Source organism: Alosa pseudoharengus, unplaced genomic scaffold (genome assembly GCF_046254945.1).
Source record: "Alosa pseudoharengus isolate Yale_2024_CS ecotype anadromous, Long Island Sound unplaced genomic scaffold, YU_APseudo_1.1 YU_APseudo_1.1_scf_12, whole genome shotgun sequence".
NCBI classification, from domain to species: domain Eukaryota; kingdom Metazoa; phylum Chordata; class Actinopteri; order Clupeiformes; family Clupeidae; genus Alosa; species Alosa pseudoharengus.
Window position 1 is genome coordinate 36,373,630 of NW_027468587.1, and position 18,483 is coordinate 36,392,112.

At 45.4% G+C, this 18,483-nt stretch overlaps 1 protein-coding gene across 9 annotated transcripts in view; it reads right to left on the reverse strand.

Annotated features, from left to right (window-relative positions):
- ptk2ab (protein tyrosine kinase 2ab) overlaps positions 1-18,483 on the reverse strand; it is a 59,038-nt gene that overhangs the window by 22,532 nt on the left and 18,023 nt on the right. For 3 of the 9 annotated variants that reach the window (XM_076281144.1, XM_076281142.1, XM_076281146.1), the window contains 14 exons: positions 13,009-13,235; positions 10,296-10,462; positions 8,165-8,252; positions 7,668-7,747; positions 7,513-7,575; positions 6,508-6,562; positions 4,966-5,106; positions 4,327-4,404; positions 3,739-3,846; positions 3,400-3,517; positions 3,156-3,198; positions 2,650-2,708; positions 817-834; positions 104-169 (listed from right to left, as the gene is read on the reverse strand). In XM_076281144.1, the coding sequence (XP_076137259.1) occupies positions 104-169; positions 817-834; positions 2,650-2,708; positions 3,156-3,198; positions 3,400-3,517; positions 3,739-3,846; positions 4,327-4,404; positions 4,966-5,106; positions 6,508-6,562; positions 7,513-7,575; positions 7,668-7,747; positions 8,165-8,252; positions 10,296-10,462; positions 13,009-13,203 (1,279 nt within the window). In that variant the 5' untranslated portion in view covers positions 13,204-13,235. Of the gene's footprint in view, positions 1-103; positions 170-816; positions 835-2,649; positions 2,709-3,155; positions 3,199-3,399; positions 3,518-3,738; positions 3,847-4,326; positions 4,405-4,965; positions 5,107-6,507; positions 6,563-7,512; positions 7,576-7,667; positions 7,748-8,164; positions 8,253-10,295; positions 10,463-13,008; positions 13,236-15,501; positions 15,948-18,483 lie in introns of those variants that run through there. The other 6 variants (XM_076281139.1, XM_076281138.1, XM_076281145.1 and 3 more) reach the window with 6 other exon arrangements.

The window sequence follows — 18,483 nt, forward strand, 5'->3', positions numbered from 1 at the left end:
ACACACCAAAGGCATCGGAGATGGTGGGTATTTCAGAGAGAGTTGCTTCAAATTCTGACTTGCTCCAAATAATAGAAGGTTCACAAGTGTGAACAGCACTCACTGCACTTACTCGACGGCATGGTGTACGTGTCCTCTTCATCTACAATCTCAGCATAGTCATCCGTTTCTGTGGAGACAGAGACATGACAATGAGGGTTCTGCATCTCATGCCTAGAGAAACACACACACACACACACAACACCTTGATGATTTGTCTCGGTTCAGCAGCAAAGTAAAAGCAGCTCAACCAAGCCGATGCATTTAAGCTGAGCAGAAGGATGTGAGGGAGAGAGATAGAGAGAGAGAGAGAGAGAAGAATGTGTTTTTCCCCCCTGTCAGAGAAGTGGCATCTGGAACAACACATGAAGTGATGGTGTCACCCCGTTAGCTTTCTAGAAAATGTTTCCGTGCTGGGAGATGAGATTGTGGAATGCTGCTAAGAGTGAAGCGATAGCTGGCTGGATGACAACAGGACTCCTGACTGTATTCACTCACACCATCAGTTGACCACATTCTCATCCTTGCCTTATCATTACACTATTACTTAGGCAGTGTCAAAAACAGACTTTCTTTATGAAGAAACAAAGCGTGCGCACACACACACACACACACACACGCACACGCACACTCACACGCACACGCACACTCACACGCACACTCACACGCACACTCACACGCACACTCACACACACACTCACACACACACACTCACACGCACACTCACACTCACACGCACACTCACACACACAAAGCTGATAAGAAGCAAAACTTTACCGTCCCCGCTTATGTCCTCTGCAGATCCATGCAGCATGCAATAGGGGTCAGAGAGAAACACAGAGAAACAAGAGGTCAGAATGTGAGAGCCAGAGGATCAATCAGAGATATGACAAGTGAGGGCATGATGATGGAACTACAGAGAGAGAGAGGGGGGGGGGAAGAGAGAGAGAGAGAGAGAGGGGGGGGGAAAGAGAGCAAGGAAATGGAGTAGGAGGAGAGACTGCATTTGAGAGCAGGTGAACTGTGACATAATGATGGAGACATCTGCTGACAAATATGAAAGACAAATGAGAAATGAGAAATGTCTCTTTAGGAAGCCAGAGGGAAAAGAAGGTTAGAACTAGAGAAAGAGGAGCCCACACTATGTCACTAAGATGGCGGCATGGCAGCTCTGAGAGCAGAAGAGGCCGGCGCAGGCCAGCACAAGCAGAGCAGCGGAGGTGATGACCCCCAACACCACACAGGCCCAACACCTGACTCCTGTGATCCACATCACCACACAGGCCCAACACCTGACTCCTGTGATCCACATCACCACACAGGCCCAACACCTGACTCCTGTAATCCACATCACCACACAGGCCCAACACCTGACTCCTGTGATCCACATTACCATCCTCCAATGCAAACTGAACTGGCACATGCATTTCTATCTCTGTTAAAAATATATTTTTGTAGACAGGCCAATATATCTGTTTGACTATGTGAGACTTCTGTGCATCACAATCTAGATCATTGTTTACAAACAAAAGGCTTAAGTTATTCTATATTCTATATTTTTCTCTTCCTACATTTCATGATCAAATAGTATACATGTACATATAGCCACAATTGTCAAAGGCTAAATACCATATACCTGCTAAAAATCCATATTGTGGGCGTTATAGTCTTTATTTCTTCCTCATCATCTCTCGCTACATTTAAATTCCAAAATGCCTGTGATGGATGGTATCTTCCTTTTGTACACAATCCCATTGCTGTCCTTGAAGACCTCGCTCACACAGCACAAATGTCAGAGGAAATGTCAAAACTGCAAATCTGCCATCTAAGCTCGGGCTCTGTGGATGTTTGCCATACGTAGATATCGCTGGATCAGACACATTCATTATTCTGGGCACGACTCTGCAGCGGCGCTGAGCGACCCAGAGTCAGAGGGCTTCGCCTCCCCATGACCACTCCTCAGTCTCACCTCCCCATGACCACTCCTCAGTCTCACCTCCCCATGAACACTCCTCAGTGACCACTCCTCAGTCTCACCTCCCCATGAACACTCCTCAGTCTCACCTCCCCATGAACACTCCTCAGTCTCACCTCCCCATGAACACTCCTCAGTCTCACCTCCCCATGAACACTCCTCAGTCTCACCTCCCCATGACCACTCCTCAGTCTCATCTCCCCATGAACACTCCTCAGTCTCAGTCTCATCTCCCCATGACCACTCCTCAGCATCTATCTATCTATCTATCTATCTATCTATCTATCATCACTACATGGGACTATTACATATCTATCTCTCACATATAATTACATGGGCCATATCTGGGGGTACAATTGTAATAGTCCTAACACCAGTGTAAAAAGGAGAGTAAACAAGACATAGAGCCAAAGCATCTTACACTACGCTGACTGCACTGGTATCAAGTAATCTATTGAAAGAAATAACCGTGTGATTGGAAAATAACAACACCTACAGTAGGTCCCTTGACTAAATACATGTGGCTAGAGATCCAGTCTTGTTTACTGTGTAGAACCCCATCTGGCTGCACTGACCAGTGCTCTGACCTGAGATGAAGTGTTTGTTCCTGCGGCAGCCTCGGCGTGCGCTCTTACCTGAGACGGAGATGGCCCTCGTCCTGACCCCCTCCAAGCGCTTGTCATGGTTGGACACTCTGTGGAGCAGAGGTGGAAGCAGATGAAGGCTATACATCCTGCACAGACACGCTCACACACAGACTGATCAGAGAGAGAGGGAGAGAGGGAGAGAGGGAGAGGGAGAGAGGGAGAGAGGGAGAGAGAGAGAAAGAGAGAGAGAGAGAGAGGCAGTTGAGCAGTTGAAACACACTGAGGGGGCGGACTGAGACCTGGGGGTTCAGACAGAGTGGGAGGAGGGCCAGCCTCCGCCTGGCAACACACAGACAAATTCCTCATGGTCCAGCCAAACACAGGACAGGACAGGACAGGAGAGGAGGTAGCTGACAAAGGCCACTACTCCACACACACACACACACACACACACACACAGGCACACACACACTCATAACACTGAGCTCAGGACTACGTTCAGTCTGGGTGTTCATCACTTGGGAGATTTAAGAGGCACTTTAAAAGGCACTTACTTTGCGGTGGATTTGGGAATGGAGGGCAAGGCTCTCTCTCCCTCTGTTGGGTGAAGAACAAAGCACACATGTGAGTGGAGGCTACTCGGCTTGGAGCCAGTGTGAAAACAATCAGTGGCAGCGCTTTCCACCCTGACGCCCAAAGGTGCCAGTACTGAGTGGGACCAGGCCAACTACGACATGGGACGGAGAAGGGGAGAGTAGGAACTGACGACAGAGAGCTGGAGGAGGGAAGCAGCTTCACCTTTGTGCACTCGGACGATGAAGGACCGCGACGCCCCGTGGACCAGACGGCAGTAGCCATCGATCAGGTCAGCCAGGTTCTCAGCTGTGGTCAGACACGACGTGATCACCGTCAGAGGCTGATGGAGAGAAAGGGGAATCGTGATAAGAATGACACATTCAGTACAACCACCACTACACACACTTACACTAACACAGCACAAAGATGCACACACACAGCAATATTTCTGTAAACGTTTGTATTCCTGTCAAATCTGTAAAGGTTCCATAAAAGTCCTATGTGGACCTGTACTGCTCTGGTGTGTGATTGGGCGGTTGTAGTTCCTCCAGGTGTCCTTACCTCTGGGGCACCGGCCACGTCCAGCAGCAGCATGCCCTTCCTCTCACGCTCCTCCAGGCCGGAGTACTGGATGCTCTGCACCTGCGTGAAGTTGGCCAGGTGTGTCGGCTGCAGGCACCACAGGACAGAGAGGGTCAGTTAGTGGTCAGTCAGCAGCGTGTGCCATGGACATATACATATATACATATACAATCCAAAGATACAGCCATGAAAAATAATCCATACCCCCCAAATCAGAACAAGTTTGTGTAAAATGCAAATAAAAAGAGAATGTGATCATCTGCAAATCTCGTCAACCCATATTTAGTTGCAAAAAGGACATAGACAACATATCAAATGTTGAAAATGACAAATTTGACTATTTCGTGGAAAATATATCTTCATTTTGAATTTGCAAAATGTTTCAAAAAAATGTTGGGACGTGGGGGAAAGTCAAACTGTACAAATAGCTGTACAAATACATTTCATTTTTGTAGCTGTTGAAAAGAGAGTTACCATAGATTGCATGCACAGTATTTCATGAAGTGCAGTGGAGTGATGCTTAACAGACAGACAGACAGACAGACAGACAGATGCAGTGGAGCTTACTGTGGAGCCCTTGTCTGTGAGGTAACTGATGCCCTCCTCAGGGCCAATGGCCAGCTCCACTGAAATGACCCAGCTGGACTGTCAGAGGAACACACACAGCAGTTCACACCAACACCCCACAACAGGTTTAAACACAGCAATGGGCATACAGGGCTTTTGGGACACATGCGCCACTTGTAATGGTCTGAGGAGTGAGGAGTAGTCACGACACACCAACTCTCTACCTGACTATTATTTATTTAACCAACAGGTGTCACTGTGGAAGAGCTTTCCTAACAGGTGACTGTGAATCACCTGATAATGACTCAAAGACGACTATCCAGAGACACCCTCTCCATAACCCCAATTGTTCATACAGGACATAGATTAGCATATCATAAATTAGTCCTGTGATCTGATATCTGACACAAACTATTACCACACATCCCAAGACAAACTATGGAAGCACCCTAAGTCTAGACTGATATTATAGCACACACTCCCTACTACGGGGTAGCCAAGTCAAGTTTATTTACTGTATATAGCGCATTTCATACACAGAGGTCATTCAATGTGCTTTACACAACTTTAGAGTAGAAGCAAAGAAAACAATGACAGCCATATTATTTTCTAAAACAGAAACGACTCAGTGAGACTTACCCCCAGAGCACATTTAAAACATTCTTTGTCAAATCTGTGGATTGGCGATAGGATCTCAAAGAACTTCAGGATGCACTGTGCATCATTGAGATTGGCGAACTGTTTGAAGGTCTGCTGGATCAACTTGCGCAGTGTTTTTGCCTAAAGAGAGAAAAGGCAGTGAGACGGTAAACAAGAAAACGGTTTCATTTTAATGACATACGACTGGATCAAACTGGTATTTCTTAAGAATATGGGGATTGTCATCAACTATCAACCATTTATAATCATATAAACACACAATCAAAATACTCATTAATATATGACTGAGCAGCATATTTATCATTCCTAATTCTAAAGGCTTTCAGTAATTCAAATTAATGAACCCAAGGACCTGAAGTAATTTACATGAGTGATGAAGTTGTGAATATGGTGTGTGTGTGTGTGCGGGTGTAATTATGTAAACAACACTATGAAGCATCAATTTGCACAAGGCTAATTAACCTCTAACAATCAAGGCGATATCTATGTAATGAGATTTTGAATCTACCAAATGTTCTTTTGAAGCGTCGCTTGCATTGACAAATCAATGCGTTCCCTGTCACCACAAACAGATGCCGGCAGCAGCTGTACAGAGGAGCAACATCTGTGTGTGTGTGTGTGTGTGTGTGTGTACTCTGTGTTCTCGGGAGATGTGATCAGGAAGAAAAAAAGGTGCCTTTCCCTTTGGAGCCTCACACAGCTTGGGGTTCAGATCTTCCAAAGCACACACAAACTCACCCTCACACATGCACACACACACACAGACACAGTCTCCCTCACACATAAAGAGACACATATGCACACACTAACAAACTCAAATATTCATGCACACACAAACATGCAGACAGCACCCTGATGAGTTGTGAGCAAACATAATATTGCATACATTCCTTGTAATGCTCAAATCACAACATCAGTTTCATATTATTGAAAAACATGTAACATCATCCATCTGCCATGCTGTCAAATGTGTGTATTCATGCAGAATGTGAAGCCTAGTGTGAGTAGGGACAATCCCCCTTGGGCTGGCAGTGTAGTGAGGAGCAGAGAAGTGAAAAAGACAGCTACTGCATGCTCCTCTCCAGAACACACACAACAAGCCTGGGCCACAAACTAGGCTTGAGAGAGTGCATGTGCCACTGTCAACTGTGCGTCCATGTGTGTGTGTGTGTGTGTGTGTGTGTGTGTGTGTAAGAGAGCGAGACAGAGTGTGAGAGAGAGTGAGTGAGTGTGACTGAGTGAGTGTGAGAGTGTGTTAGAGGAAGAGAATGTTTAAGTGCTTGATTCTGTGTGAGGGAAACTGATGACGCTGAATCAGACGTAGCTTTCGCTTGCTAAGCACTGGCTGAGTAATCCAGTGACTGAGCCTGAGCCTGTGTGTGAGTGTGTGAGTGGGGAAGAGACAGGCACATTCTTTATCAGCTACCTCAAGACACTGACTCTGCTACAGCTCCTATCTGAAATGGTTCTCTGCTTACTACCCTGAGAGTGCTGCTATTAGCATTCTGCTGAGGAACTCACCTTGACAGACTCCAGCAACCCCTTGGGGAAGAACCTTCTCAGTCCCACGTCCTTTCTGTTGGAGTCAGAACAAGACAACGCTCAGTGCCCGGGGCTAACTGGGGACGCGGCACGCCACCACGCCGCAACGCACACACTGGAATCCTTATTGAAATTCAGCTGCTGCGCTTGCAGTACGTGACATTAGCATACGCAGCAGCTTGTGGGGAGACACATGATTTAGTGTGACCATCTCAGCTGTCAGGTCTCTGTCCAGACTGAGGGGACTGACCATGAGATTGCATTAGCATCTGTATAGACGGTTGCACCAGCCTTTGTCTGGCCGAGAGGACACTCACACCCTTATCTGGTGGTCTGTGCTAATGAATCATTGTGCCAAATGAGAGTGGGACAGCGAGATGTTTACTCAACTCTGGCAGATGACAGCTGATAAGAATTAGCCAGCACAAGCACTAGCCGAGGCACCCTGCGCTAGCACCGTGTGAACAGCTGCAGTTCATAATGGCCACAATGGAACCAGATGACTCCAAAAAGTGTACTTCAGAGAGTTCCATTTTCAGTCTTCCAGCTCCAGTGTAAGACGCACACATCTTAAAACGAATGCTAACGCACCAGTGAGGGCACAGCAGAGCAGTACCACGCTGCAGGAAATGTGTGTGTGTGTGTGTGTGTGTGTGGAGATCAATTAGATTTCTGGCTATAAATAGAGCACAGCGCGTTTCACCAGGCTGTTAATTCACGCTGACCCATATTTACTTCACACCTCGCAATGAAGCTAGAACTTGCACAGTGTGGAGTGTAGATGTAGTGTGGCGTGGCTTCTAACATAGAACAACATCACCCTTAAACATGTGTGCTTGGGAAGTATGTCCAAATTAAGCCTGCTGGGACCATTGTTACTAGCTGAAAACAACTCATTGTACAACATATTTCATTGTAATAGAATATGTATTGCTTCGTATTTAGATGTAAAATGCATATTTAATGTAAGAATGCTTAACTTACTCTAATAATTCATAATTAGACTTTTTGTCCAGTGCATTTCCTCTCATGTCCCGGAAAAACCTCCTGCAGAGAAAAAGAAATTGACAACACTAATAAATAGGACTCTGTTGTTCATAGTTGTCATTCTTAAAGGTTGTGAAATCTTTCTGGCTCACCTGATTTCAAGACAGCCCAGTTTAAGTGCAATGTCCTGATCTACTTGATCCCCTGTTTCCATGATATAGTCACTTTTAACCTGGAAGAGAAAGCATACGGGTGTGTGTGGATGTTAGAAAGTGATGAAAGAAAGATATCACTAAGGATGCAGTGTGTGGTGATTAGGGATCTGTGCGCAGAAGCTTCTCATTGAACTTCCAGTGCTGCCAAAGACCAGCACTTCAGAGCGGATCATCAGGAAACACAGACATGGTGAAGTTGTGGTGAAGATGCATCAGGACGGACTGCGGCCCAGTCCACATGACGCCCCACACATGTCCTGCAATGACTCTGCAGCGCTGCCAGTATCCTGCTCCAACCTCAGGTACCATGCGGTGAGGATTCAGGCTGAGTGGGGCGACCCATTTTCACTTGTCAGGCACACGCTGCGAAGCTGCAGTCTCCAGCACTGAGCACTTGAGTGTTTACTGAGAGAGCGCACTGATGTGTGGCTCACCTGGTGATAAAAGTAGTTGAGCGTGGGCTGGTCTTCTGTGAACTGGTTCAGGAATCCTTTTGGCAAGTAGCGTATCCGCAGCTCATACCTAAGCAAAAAAAAAAACAACACAAGCTTTAGAGAGGCAGACTTCAGGGGATGTTTACAGGCAGCTGCTTCAGGTGATGTTTACAGGCAGTATTCTGTGGGCTCGGAGGTTCTCGTGGTGTTAATCTTAGCTCAGTAAAGATGGAGGAGGTGAGTGAGTGACTCAGAGCTGAGGTTCCCACTAACGTCAGGAAGCAAAGCACAGCAGGTACACAGCGTGCTACAGGACATCAGGGGAGCATTTTAACATGCAGGGCACACACTGAGCCAACTCCACAAAACCCTCACTTTCACATCCACCCTGCCTTCTCTATTGGCTGGCTAATTTGCTGAAAATGCTCCCTAACTGGACGCCTTTCTGCGGAATACTGACCGCTCTCTTCCCCATTATCAGAGGCTGCTTGAACAGAGGCGTTTGTCAGACAAGACACTGATGAGCTTGAGCTTGAACTTTGTTCCAAGGCGTCTTGCGCAGCACCGAGTGCTGAAGGCTTACAATGTCAAGCTCAGGGTTAAACATCCACTCAGTCTGCTTGAGACGGGCACCTCGGCGAGAGCGTGCGCAGCCTCTCAAAGTGACCTCAGCCTGACCGCTCCTACATATGGCAACGCTCAAAGGCAGGAGGAGTGTGTTTTGTTAAGATACAGCCAGTCAGGCGGAAAAGCCTCTGTGATACGTGCCCAGGCGATATGAGTCATCTGCAAGCATTTCAAATGCCTGGATGATCCTGTCTCACCTGGACTCTGTGATCAGCTGCAGCCTCTAAGGACTGAGAACATTACAGGCATGAGGGGTAACGGGTCACTTGCCTGGGGGCAAACACGCTTATTGCTCTACATGCTTAATTGGAAATTACAGGTGTATTTTCCCCTGCCAAGAGCAATGTAACATCAATAACCATAACCTTGACTCTAGTCTGTGTGCAAGTACCTTATCCTACATGCGCATGCCTAAAACAACATCTACTACAACGCTGTTTTCTTACATTAAGCCTAAGCCTAAAGCTTTAATCCTGGCATACAAATCCATCGAACCTGAAGGATGAATATGTATGCTTTTGAAGTGAACAACAGAGGCCGACAGTCAGGGTTTAGAACATGTTTACACATGAGATAATGCCATATGAGTGCAGTGGATTGTGTTGCCCGAGTGGGCAGCATCTGGCCTCTCTCTCCACTGCAGAGGCCAACACAACAACACAGCAGACGTCCAGACTCGGTCCTCTCCAGAGGTGATGACAGACACAGCAGCGCCACAGCTATGACTCAGCTCGCGCATTCCTCTGACTCTGACCACGCTCAACACCCGACCTCGTCCATCTAAAGCCACGGCTCTATACCAACCAATCCTCACTCAAATCACCCCAACACACTCAAACCTGGCAGAGGCAGAGATTGAACAGGGAGAGCGTTTTAATTAGCATGCGTGCGTATCCTACGGTCCTTTGTGTTGAAATACTAGCTTTCTGCCTAATGAGGCCTGGTGCTGCTCTCCTCCGCACAGACTCCTCACAGAGGCCACGAGGCTACAGGCCTAACGCAGCCTTAATCACCTCTGGAAATGAAAGCTTAGCATACATGACTCAAAAGCCTCTTCATTAGAGCGCGGCTGAGCAGAAAGAGGCAGATTCCCTCTGGACTACGCTACGGCAATGTTTTCAGCATCAACAACGGTGCAATTAAATAAAGTGCTATTACTGTGCTTCATTAAGCCTGAGCATCGAGCAGAAAGGGCCAGCACTGGTCCGCCTAGGGTGCCCATACCAAAGTCTTATTTTAGATCATGTGTCCACATAAACAAAGCATTTCACCATGAAGCCTATTTCACAATTGGGCAATTGGGCAGGTCTAAATACGCCTTGTAGAACGATTCTGACTTGTGCTCTGAAGGATGATTCTGAATGACTATCATTTCACTGAGCCCAAAAATACACATCTGATAAACTCGTCCCCACATCTCCATTTCCATATTGCATGAGAGGCCTCTGTGGTGTTCTGATGAGGGGTTGAGATAGCGCTGCTCTGATGATGGACTGAGCCTCACCTCCACTCCTCCTGGGGGTGCATGCGCTCCCAGCGCTCCCTCACGTGGGACACGCCCAGGTCAGGGTGCAGCCAGTGGACCTTCCCCGTCTTCAGGTGGCTGAGGCGCAGGCCGAAGCAGGAGACACACTTCACCTTATGGATGTCCAGGATCTTCTGGATGACCCCCTGTGGAACAACCAATGTTAGGACACTGCTCGCCCACAGTGGTGCAACTATGACCCATTTAATAAACTTCCAATTCTGCAGATCAGAAGATGATCGTCAAATCTACTTCATGGAATTAAGACCTAATCTGACCTTACTGTTAACACACTGTTAACACTGTTAACAATACTACATGACACAATGCAATGACACATTTCTTATGACATTTATTATGAGTGAAGTGAAATTTGCAGACTTGATGTGCAGAAGTGAACAATGTTGACCAGTCTGGCCTGAGACTGGGTGAGGGTAATGCCTTGCTGTTCTGACTAGAAGAGGTGACGGCCCAGAGTTGGATGTTCTCACATGGGCTTACAGGAAACCTGTCTTCTTTCACTTCATTTATTACATTAAAGTAGCATGTGCTCAATCTGATTAGTGCGGTCAGTGTAGAAATAATAAATTGGTACAGGTTGTTTGCCTTCTTGCAAACCAGTGCACTTAGCTCAAGCACCAAAATATATAACTAATATAGCATTAAATATTTACCAAGCTGATTCCAAAACTGGACGGCTTCAATAAATGTAATAAGGTTTCTTGCACAAATGGAAATGGAATACTATGTTGTGCTTCAGAAAAGCCAGATGCGCACACAATATGAGATAGACCTGTAACCAGTTTAGAGCTGCAGCAGGTACTCTGGCTAGGTTTCTATGCACTTTCTGCAGTCCTCAGCAATCAGACTGCCAGCTTGGGTTTCATATCATTTTTATATTCTGAGCAAGAACAGCAAGTGTTTCACAAACAACACTGCAATTTGACAGATCCAGGTCTTCACAGAAAATAAACATGTAAGCCAAATAGGTTCTTTAACCCTTAGAACCCGATTGACGCAAAGTGCGTCAAAAAACACACCCTTTCTTCTCTGTTACATTGCTCCGGAACGGTTCATCGCAGCGAGATGAAACCTTTATTGAACGACAGAGCAGAAGTGGGGCTTTCCAACGAGACTACACACTTGTCTGTACGATCAAGTATGAAAATTAAAAAAAATCATGAAATTAAATCAAATTGCATCATATTTACAGTCTATACTTCTCTGCATTCACCTGCACACACATTACTCTAGTTTGAATTACTCGCGAACCCGTGATCGCATCGATATGGCAAGCATATCAGATGAAAGAGGGGGCACAGGGCTATCCATTGGTACCATGTTTATCGATCCTTCTGGCTTATAAAATCAGACGAAGTGACTGCAAAATAATGTCATGTACACAAACCAACGCTGCACACTCATTACTCTCGTTTGAATTACTCGCGGACCCGTGATCGCATAGATATGCCACACATGTCAGATGAAAGAGGAGACTCAGAGCTATCATTTGATACCAAGTTCATCCTTCTGGGTTATAAAACAGACGAAGTGACAGCAAAATAATAACTTCATATAGCTGGACTTACCCCACGTTTTTGTCTGTTCTTGTGGCAAAGCATGTTTATAATCCAATGCTATCATGTGTTTCTCTATGGCAAAGCATGTTCATATTCCGGTTTTGAGATCCTAGCAAATTCCTGCATGGCATCCAATTCAAGGCTCACATTGCATCCCAATTTGTTCAACAAATAAACACCTTTTTTGCCTTTACTTTGTTCATGGCAATGCAGTAAAGAGTTGAGAATTATTATGACTGCATACACACAGGCACGCAGGCTAACACGCAACCTCGGGTCAAGTCAGGTCAGATCAGTTCGTGTCACAGATATGGAGCGCAGAAAGGTCATTTTTCATCACTAAATAAAAAATGGCATTTTATTTCCGTAAATCACACAGCAAATATTTCTGTAAATTGCTCAGCCCCAGAGTATCCCTCCAACATGGCAATTATATTGCCCGATTCAGGACAGTCTGCCCTACACACACATGAAATGCATGTAGAGCTGTGAGCTTGCAATGGTGAGATACATGTCGAAATATAAGAATTTTTATAATACACTTTTTATATTTTAATTCTTTAAAAATCAAAATAAAATCAATGCTAGTATTAATACATGAAATGATGGCAGATCTGAATAGCCTAAACTCTCCTGAAAAAAACAATATATAATATATGTGTGTGGCACTTACAATGACCAGAATAAATCCTTATGAATAAAGGTAGTGAAAATGCCCTAAAAACAGCTTAGGGTTCTAAGGGTTAAGTTCTTTATGGCCTCTGTAGGTTAAATATAGTGATGGGTAGTCTATATTTAGGAGTAAATCACCTTACAATGACAATGGTATTTAAAGGAACTAGATATTACATACACATCACCAACTCAATGATTTCACCCTACGGAAAACATGGTGATTTGCCAAAACATGGAAAGAATCAAAGGGACCATGATTAAAGAACAGAAAAAAAAACATGGAAACCAGGAAAAACACCAACAGTTCAGAGGGACATGAAGAGAGAAAAATATGTCGAAGCACAGAAAGATAAAGAGAGAGAGAGAGAGAGAGAGAGAGAGAGAGAGAGCGTGACAGCGTGACCGAGAGAGAAAGAGAGAGAGACTGATGTCCTCACCCTGATGTCTGTGGCGTCCCCGTGGCGGATGTTGCTGGCCCAGGTGCAGGGCTCGCTGCTGCTCTCAAAGTAGTGGAAGACCTTGAGCACCCGCTCCAGCGCCCCCGGGGGCCTCTCCATCGCCGCGCTGACCCGGGGCTTGACCCCTGAACACAGCGCATGGTTCAGCTTGGGGTCCAGGTAAGCCGCCGCCATCCCGTTAGTGGGTGCTAGGTGTCCGTCATATTCTGCCCAAGAGAGAAGATATGAGATGAGGTGAGTGGGTCCATATGGGCGAGGCCAAATCACAGTTACAGCAGAGACTGCTTGGACACTGACAAACAACAGTGCCTGGGTACCAAAAGGTGATGGGTAATGAAAAGCATGGGGCAGTTGGGGGTGATCACAATGATCAGTGGTGGTCGCAGCAAAAACAATGGATTTTCTTTCGTTAGCTATAGTTTGGCAGTAAAATGGGTGACACATTGGCATTGTGCTTCCAACATAGAGATCAAGGTCAAAGTGCCATATAGTGGGAGGGCCAATTCAACAGTAAATGGCCTGGGTGTTGTTGTGTTCTGCTTTTCTGCTGTCTCTTCATTATTTCCAGTGATAACAGCTCCAGGGCACCACACAAATTCACTGCAAGCAGAACTCTGAAACACTTTCACCGTTTGTATGCGCCAAACTTCTGTCTGATTACTACAAGGTGCATAAAACAGGAATAAATGCCAAGATGGTCAAATATGACTAACTAAATGATTGGTGTAGCATCTTTGCCCCAACCTTAAGAGGATTACCCAGGAGCCTCATAAGGCACAAATCATTCTGATACAGAATTATGAGTGAGGAAAAACAGAAGCATCTGGCTCTTCATTTGGAAAATCTGGATCAAGGCTCTGCAATTGTTAAGAATATAATACTTGAATCCTCTTCAGTAAATCCCTGGTCTAACCATAAGTTGCTTATGCCCTGAGATCAACAAAACGAATCAAGACAGAACTACAGTATAGCCCTGTCTTTTCACAGTCTTTCATAGGTTGTGAGATTATATCCAACATAACCTCAGTGTTATTCTGAATTCTGAAAAGGTTTCAGGAGGTAAACACATTGTAGAAATGCATTTTATGACCAAAGTAACAGAGGAACTGTTAACAAGCAAGAATATTGTACAAATAAAAGAATATAGTACTGTTATGCCAAGCATTCCAAACTCTTGGGCAAATATATTGCAGTCTTTCCTCATCAAGTGCCAAAATAACAGAGTTACATATTTCCAATACCAAGCTTTTTGGAAAAACTCAATTCTTTTGCAATCTGCATGGTGGAAAGACAGACCAGTATTCGCAAAAAAGGTAGTAGAGGTGTAAGGAAATATGATGATAAATGCAAATCAAGGGCCTACTGTTCTGACTGCAAAATAAACCAATTTTCACTCAGATTGTATGCATATGTTCATGTGTACTTTACACTAGGACAGCTTTCCTAAGATTAGACAGAAATAAATGCAATATATGGCCTTGCGTATAGTTTTGACAAACATTGAATCACATCCATCGAGTCATGATACATACAGTACTGCAAGATCCTTGCCAATACACAATACACAGCCCTCAGTGGAAGGAGTGCTAAATGTGGATGGGAGCACTACATTAGGGGCACATCACAGTCAATCAGCCCAACCAGCCAGACAGCTGAAGAGTGGAAGGAATGACATGACAAGCTGCCATCAGGAGCACAGCAGACCAACAGCCACCAGGGCACAGAAGGCAGCAGACATCCATGATGGAGTCTGGCATCTCCTGGCTAAGGGTTCCATTAAGGCACTCACTCCTTATTGCATTTGCAAGGCTGAAAATGGGCTAAAGGTGGCATATGACGTCAGAGGGTAGACGGGAGGCATGATATAATATAAAGTGGTGCTAGAGTGCAAATCTACAGAGTAAATGTAGTCCATTTCTCATAGCTGTGCTGATAATGCATCTATAACAGGCCAAATGCTCCTATTGTTTTTAAAGAAACTGGAGCTCTGCTGCCAGCCTTGGTCCCACAGCTACTGCAAGGCACAAAAGACAAGGGAGGCAAACACATAAAACACCTGGGCGGCAAGCTCATTACCTCACCTTGTTAGAAATTTACCAATGCAGCTTGAGTTACCTCTCGTCTTCATTAACCGTTAAACATTTGTAGGTCAATCACTCTAAAGTTGGCCCTTCTGAACTTTGTGTCTACTATCAACATATTTCAAGTCGGACAGAAACGGAAACATGGACTCACTCAATTCCTCTGAGGCAGGGCTAAACACTCCAATGAAACTACAGAGACTTCAGAACTGTAAAACAGCAAAAATGAGCTATGTAAACACCAGCAACTCTGGAATAGCACAACTCGGCATGTGCTTACAACGAAACAAAATACCCTTCCAACCTTTACCCTTCCCTGTGTTGTCGTAACGTTACAGAGTGCACCAGACTAAAGGCAGCGGCGCTGAGCTTGTGCGCACTCATTCCCTACCTCGGACACGGAAAGGCCAGCAGCTCCACACCACTCTGGAGCCACAGAGCAGTGGGACGCGGCGCCGACGGCGGCTCTCCATACACATGAGCGCCCAATCAGGATAGCACCTCGCGCCCTGGACATCTACCTCCGCTCACTTCCAACTGCTTTATCTCTTTGGGGTTTTCCAGCCCCAGTAAAAAAGATTACACTCTCAACCTCACACACACACACAAAAACACTTATGCCAGAGTTTCCTTTGTCGGCACGTCACATCCTGGTTATCACAATACCCCTGGCTGCTCTGAATCCTCTGTCTGAGTCACGGTGCAGATCTTGTTCCTGTCGGTCCTTTCCAGTGGAGCCCCCGAGAATGCAGCAAGCCCCTTCCTGAAGGATGGGCTCAGGGCCAGGCTTGTCTGTGCGAAAACAGCCCTTTATCAGGACGGGATCCTGCCGCTAACCCTGCGCCACCAACGCACACAAGCACAGTGCGCTTCACTGGTTGGCTTGCGGAAAAAGCTAATCTTGGTAAACAAATAATGGGAGCTCCGCCAGACAGCATATCAGTGAGGTGGGGCCTAGAACACTGACTGCCTGTCACTCTTCCCTCGTAACAGAAAAAGACTTTACAACACTGTTGGGTTTTGTCCATTCAAAATTTCAAATGAAGTTATTTTGAGAACTAGTAGGAATAGTAGAAACAGGTGTGTACTTACAGTCTAAACATGTTTGTTTTTCAGGAAATGTAGACTTAGCTCAACACCTGAGCTAAGTCTGTAGCAATGGAAGGAAATCATAGCATTGTTGCATAAATACCCAAAATTGGCAACAGTTTTGGGCGGTTATAAATCATGCAATTAATCTATAAGTACAGGACAGGAAATAACGAAGTGGCCGAATTCATCACAGCTGAGCTGAACCTTCACTTCCACCGCATTGTCTGCCAGCCACCAGCCCCAGAGGCTACAATGTTCCATGGCTTCAAAAGAGCTTTGTCTCACTAATCATTGGTGAACAGGGATGGACAAATTCCATCTGCTGAATTGGAGATACTTGTAGACTGCTGGGTCAATGGGCAGCAGCAGACGCAGGGAGATGAGCGCCCAATCAATACAGCCTTCTTCTGCTTGGCTGCCGCGGCCTGCACTACTGTGTCCAGAGAGCTCAGCCAATATAAGCCACAGCCACAGCCACAAGTGGACCCAAAACACTACATCAAATACACTGCTTCTGTTGTACCAGAAATGTATGCCACTGGGTTTTCAGACAACCACTCCCATCTTCCACAGTGATGAAAACCATAATAAGCAAGTGGCATCCATTATAAACAATGACGTTGAGATCAAATGAGAGGGCAGTCGAAAGCTTACGAATAAGGACGAGCTGCTCATCCTTCAGGGTCAAGTCAGTGGTTGCATCATTGCTCCTCCTAGTCCTTGTGTAGGTTACTCATGGGTGACTTCTCCCAGGAGTGTATCAAATACTGCTCTGTATTGACTGGAGTCACAAGACTTGCCATCAGCTGTCAGGCCTATTGCACAATAGATGTTTGCCTTTGTGTATGGTTAAGGCACTCTCCTCTGCCTGCCCTTCCCTGACCCTTACAAAAAACCATTCAGCATTCTCTGGACCAACAGCTCAGGTATCCTCTGGGAACCTTTTAGTTGTACGGTCACAGCGGGTCTCTGGAGTTAATGCAAAGTGAGATTAATGATTATAAGTTATGAGTGCCATTTGTGGCCCAATGACCATTCGGTCATCATTTTCACACAGTGCCAGCATTCAAAGCAACCTGACATTCTAAAACACTTCAGAAGTATGTATTTAACCTCCTGACCTCACAAGTGTCTATTTAACCTCCTTACCTTACAAGTGTCTATTTAACCTCCTTACCTCAAAAGTATGTATTTAACCTGCGAAATATGTGGCAGAAATCTCTGACAATAGTGAAAAATTTAAGCTTAAGTAACTTTCTTACGGCAATGAGCGGGGACTGTAAAGGCCTAAGGAGATTCACACATAACAAAGGCATTAAATAACAACACGCTATAGTGTGTTATGGTATAGGGCAACAGATATCCACACAACAATGCAACGCAAACACTGGCGCCAGTCACAAGAGCATGGAGGTCAGAGAGCCAGAGCAGCTGGAAGAGCAGGTAAGAAGATCAGCTCCGTGCTACCTGGGAACGGGCGTCTGAAAAGAGGCCAGAGCTGAGAACCGGCTCACATTTCAGCTGTCCACTCAAAGGGGGATTTTACGCCGACATTACGGAGAGTTAGGACTGCACACTTCAATCCATCTACTTGTCAGCCTTTAGACATACAGTACAAAAACAGTACAATAGAGCAAAACCCACATCTCCTGTGGCTAAGGTCCTTTGATTTAACTGTAAATGGTCAAAGCAAAGCTAGGTAAAAAGGCACCAATCAAGAAACAGCCTCCAAAATCTCTTTTAGGAACATGTAACCTGCCCATCTTTAAGTTGCATTTTTAAGTTGTTCGTTTACTTCCCACGTTTGTTTAGTTTGCACAGGATGCCGGTGCATTCTTCTTTTCATGACTGAAATCAATAGCTGAGCACTGGTCAAAGTGAACAGGGGGCTCCCTACAGCATTCAAAAACATCTCACCTGATACCTTTGGCCTGGAAAAACATTCATATCAGAAAGACCATGATGGATAGCACCACAATATAACTTGAGCCGCTAGTCTTCATATAACCTCATATGGCTTATTATGGGTGCGAACGATGAATTTACACCCAAACTTAGAAAAATGTCAGTTTGCATTGCCGTCAAAAAGTCCACAGAATATTAAAGTATATCCATTAAGCGCTTTTAATTAACACAATCAAAAAGGCTCCCTAGGATATTACGTATTATGTAACTAACCAAGTCATTCCGTTGGTAACCTCAACCACAAAAGTCTGTCCAAAAAATATGTGTGCTGTGTCTTGTCACAGCATGAAATCAGATAGCTACCTTTGCTCAACCT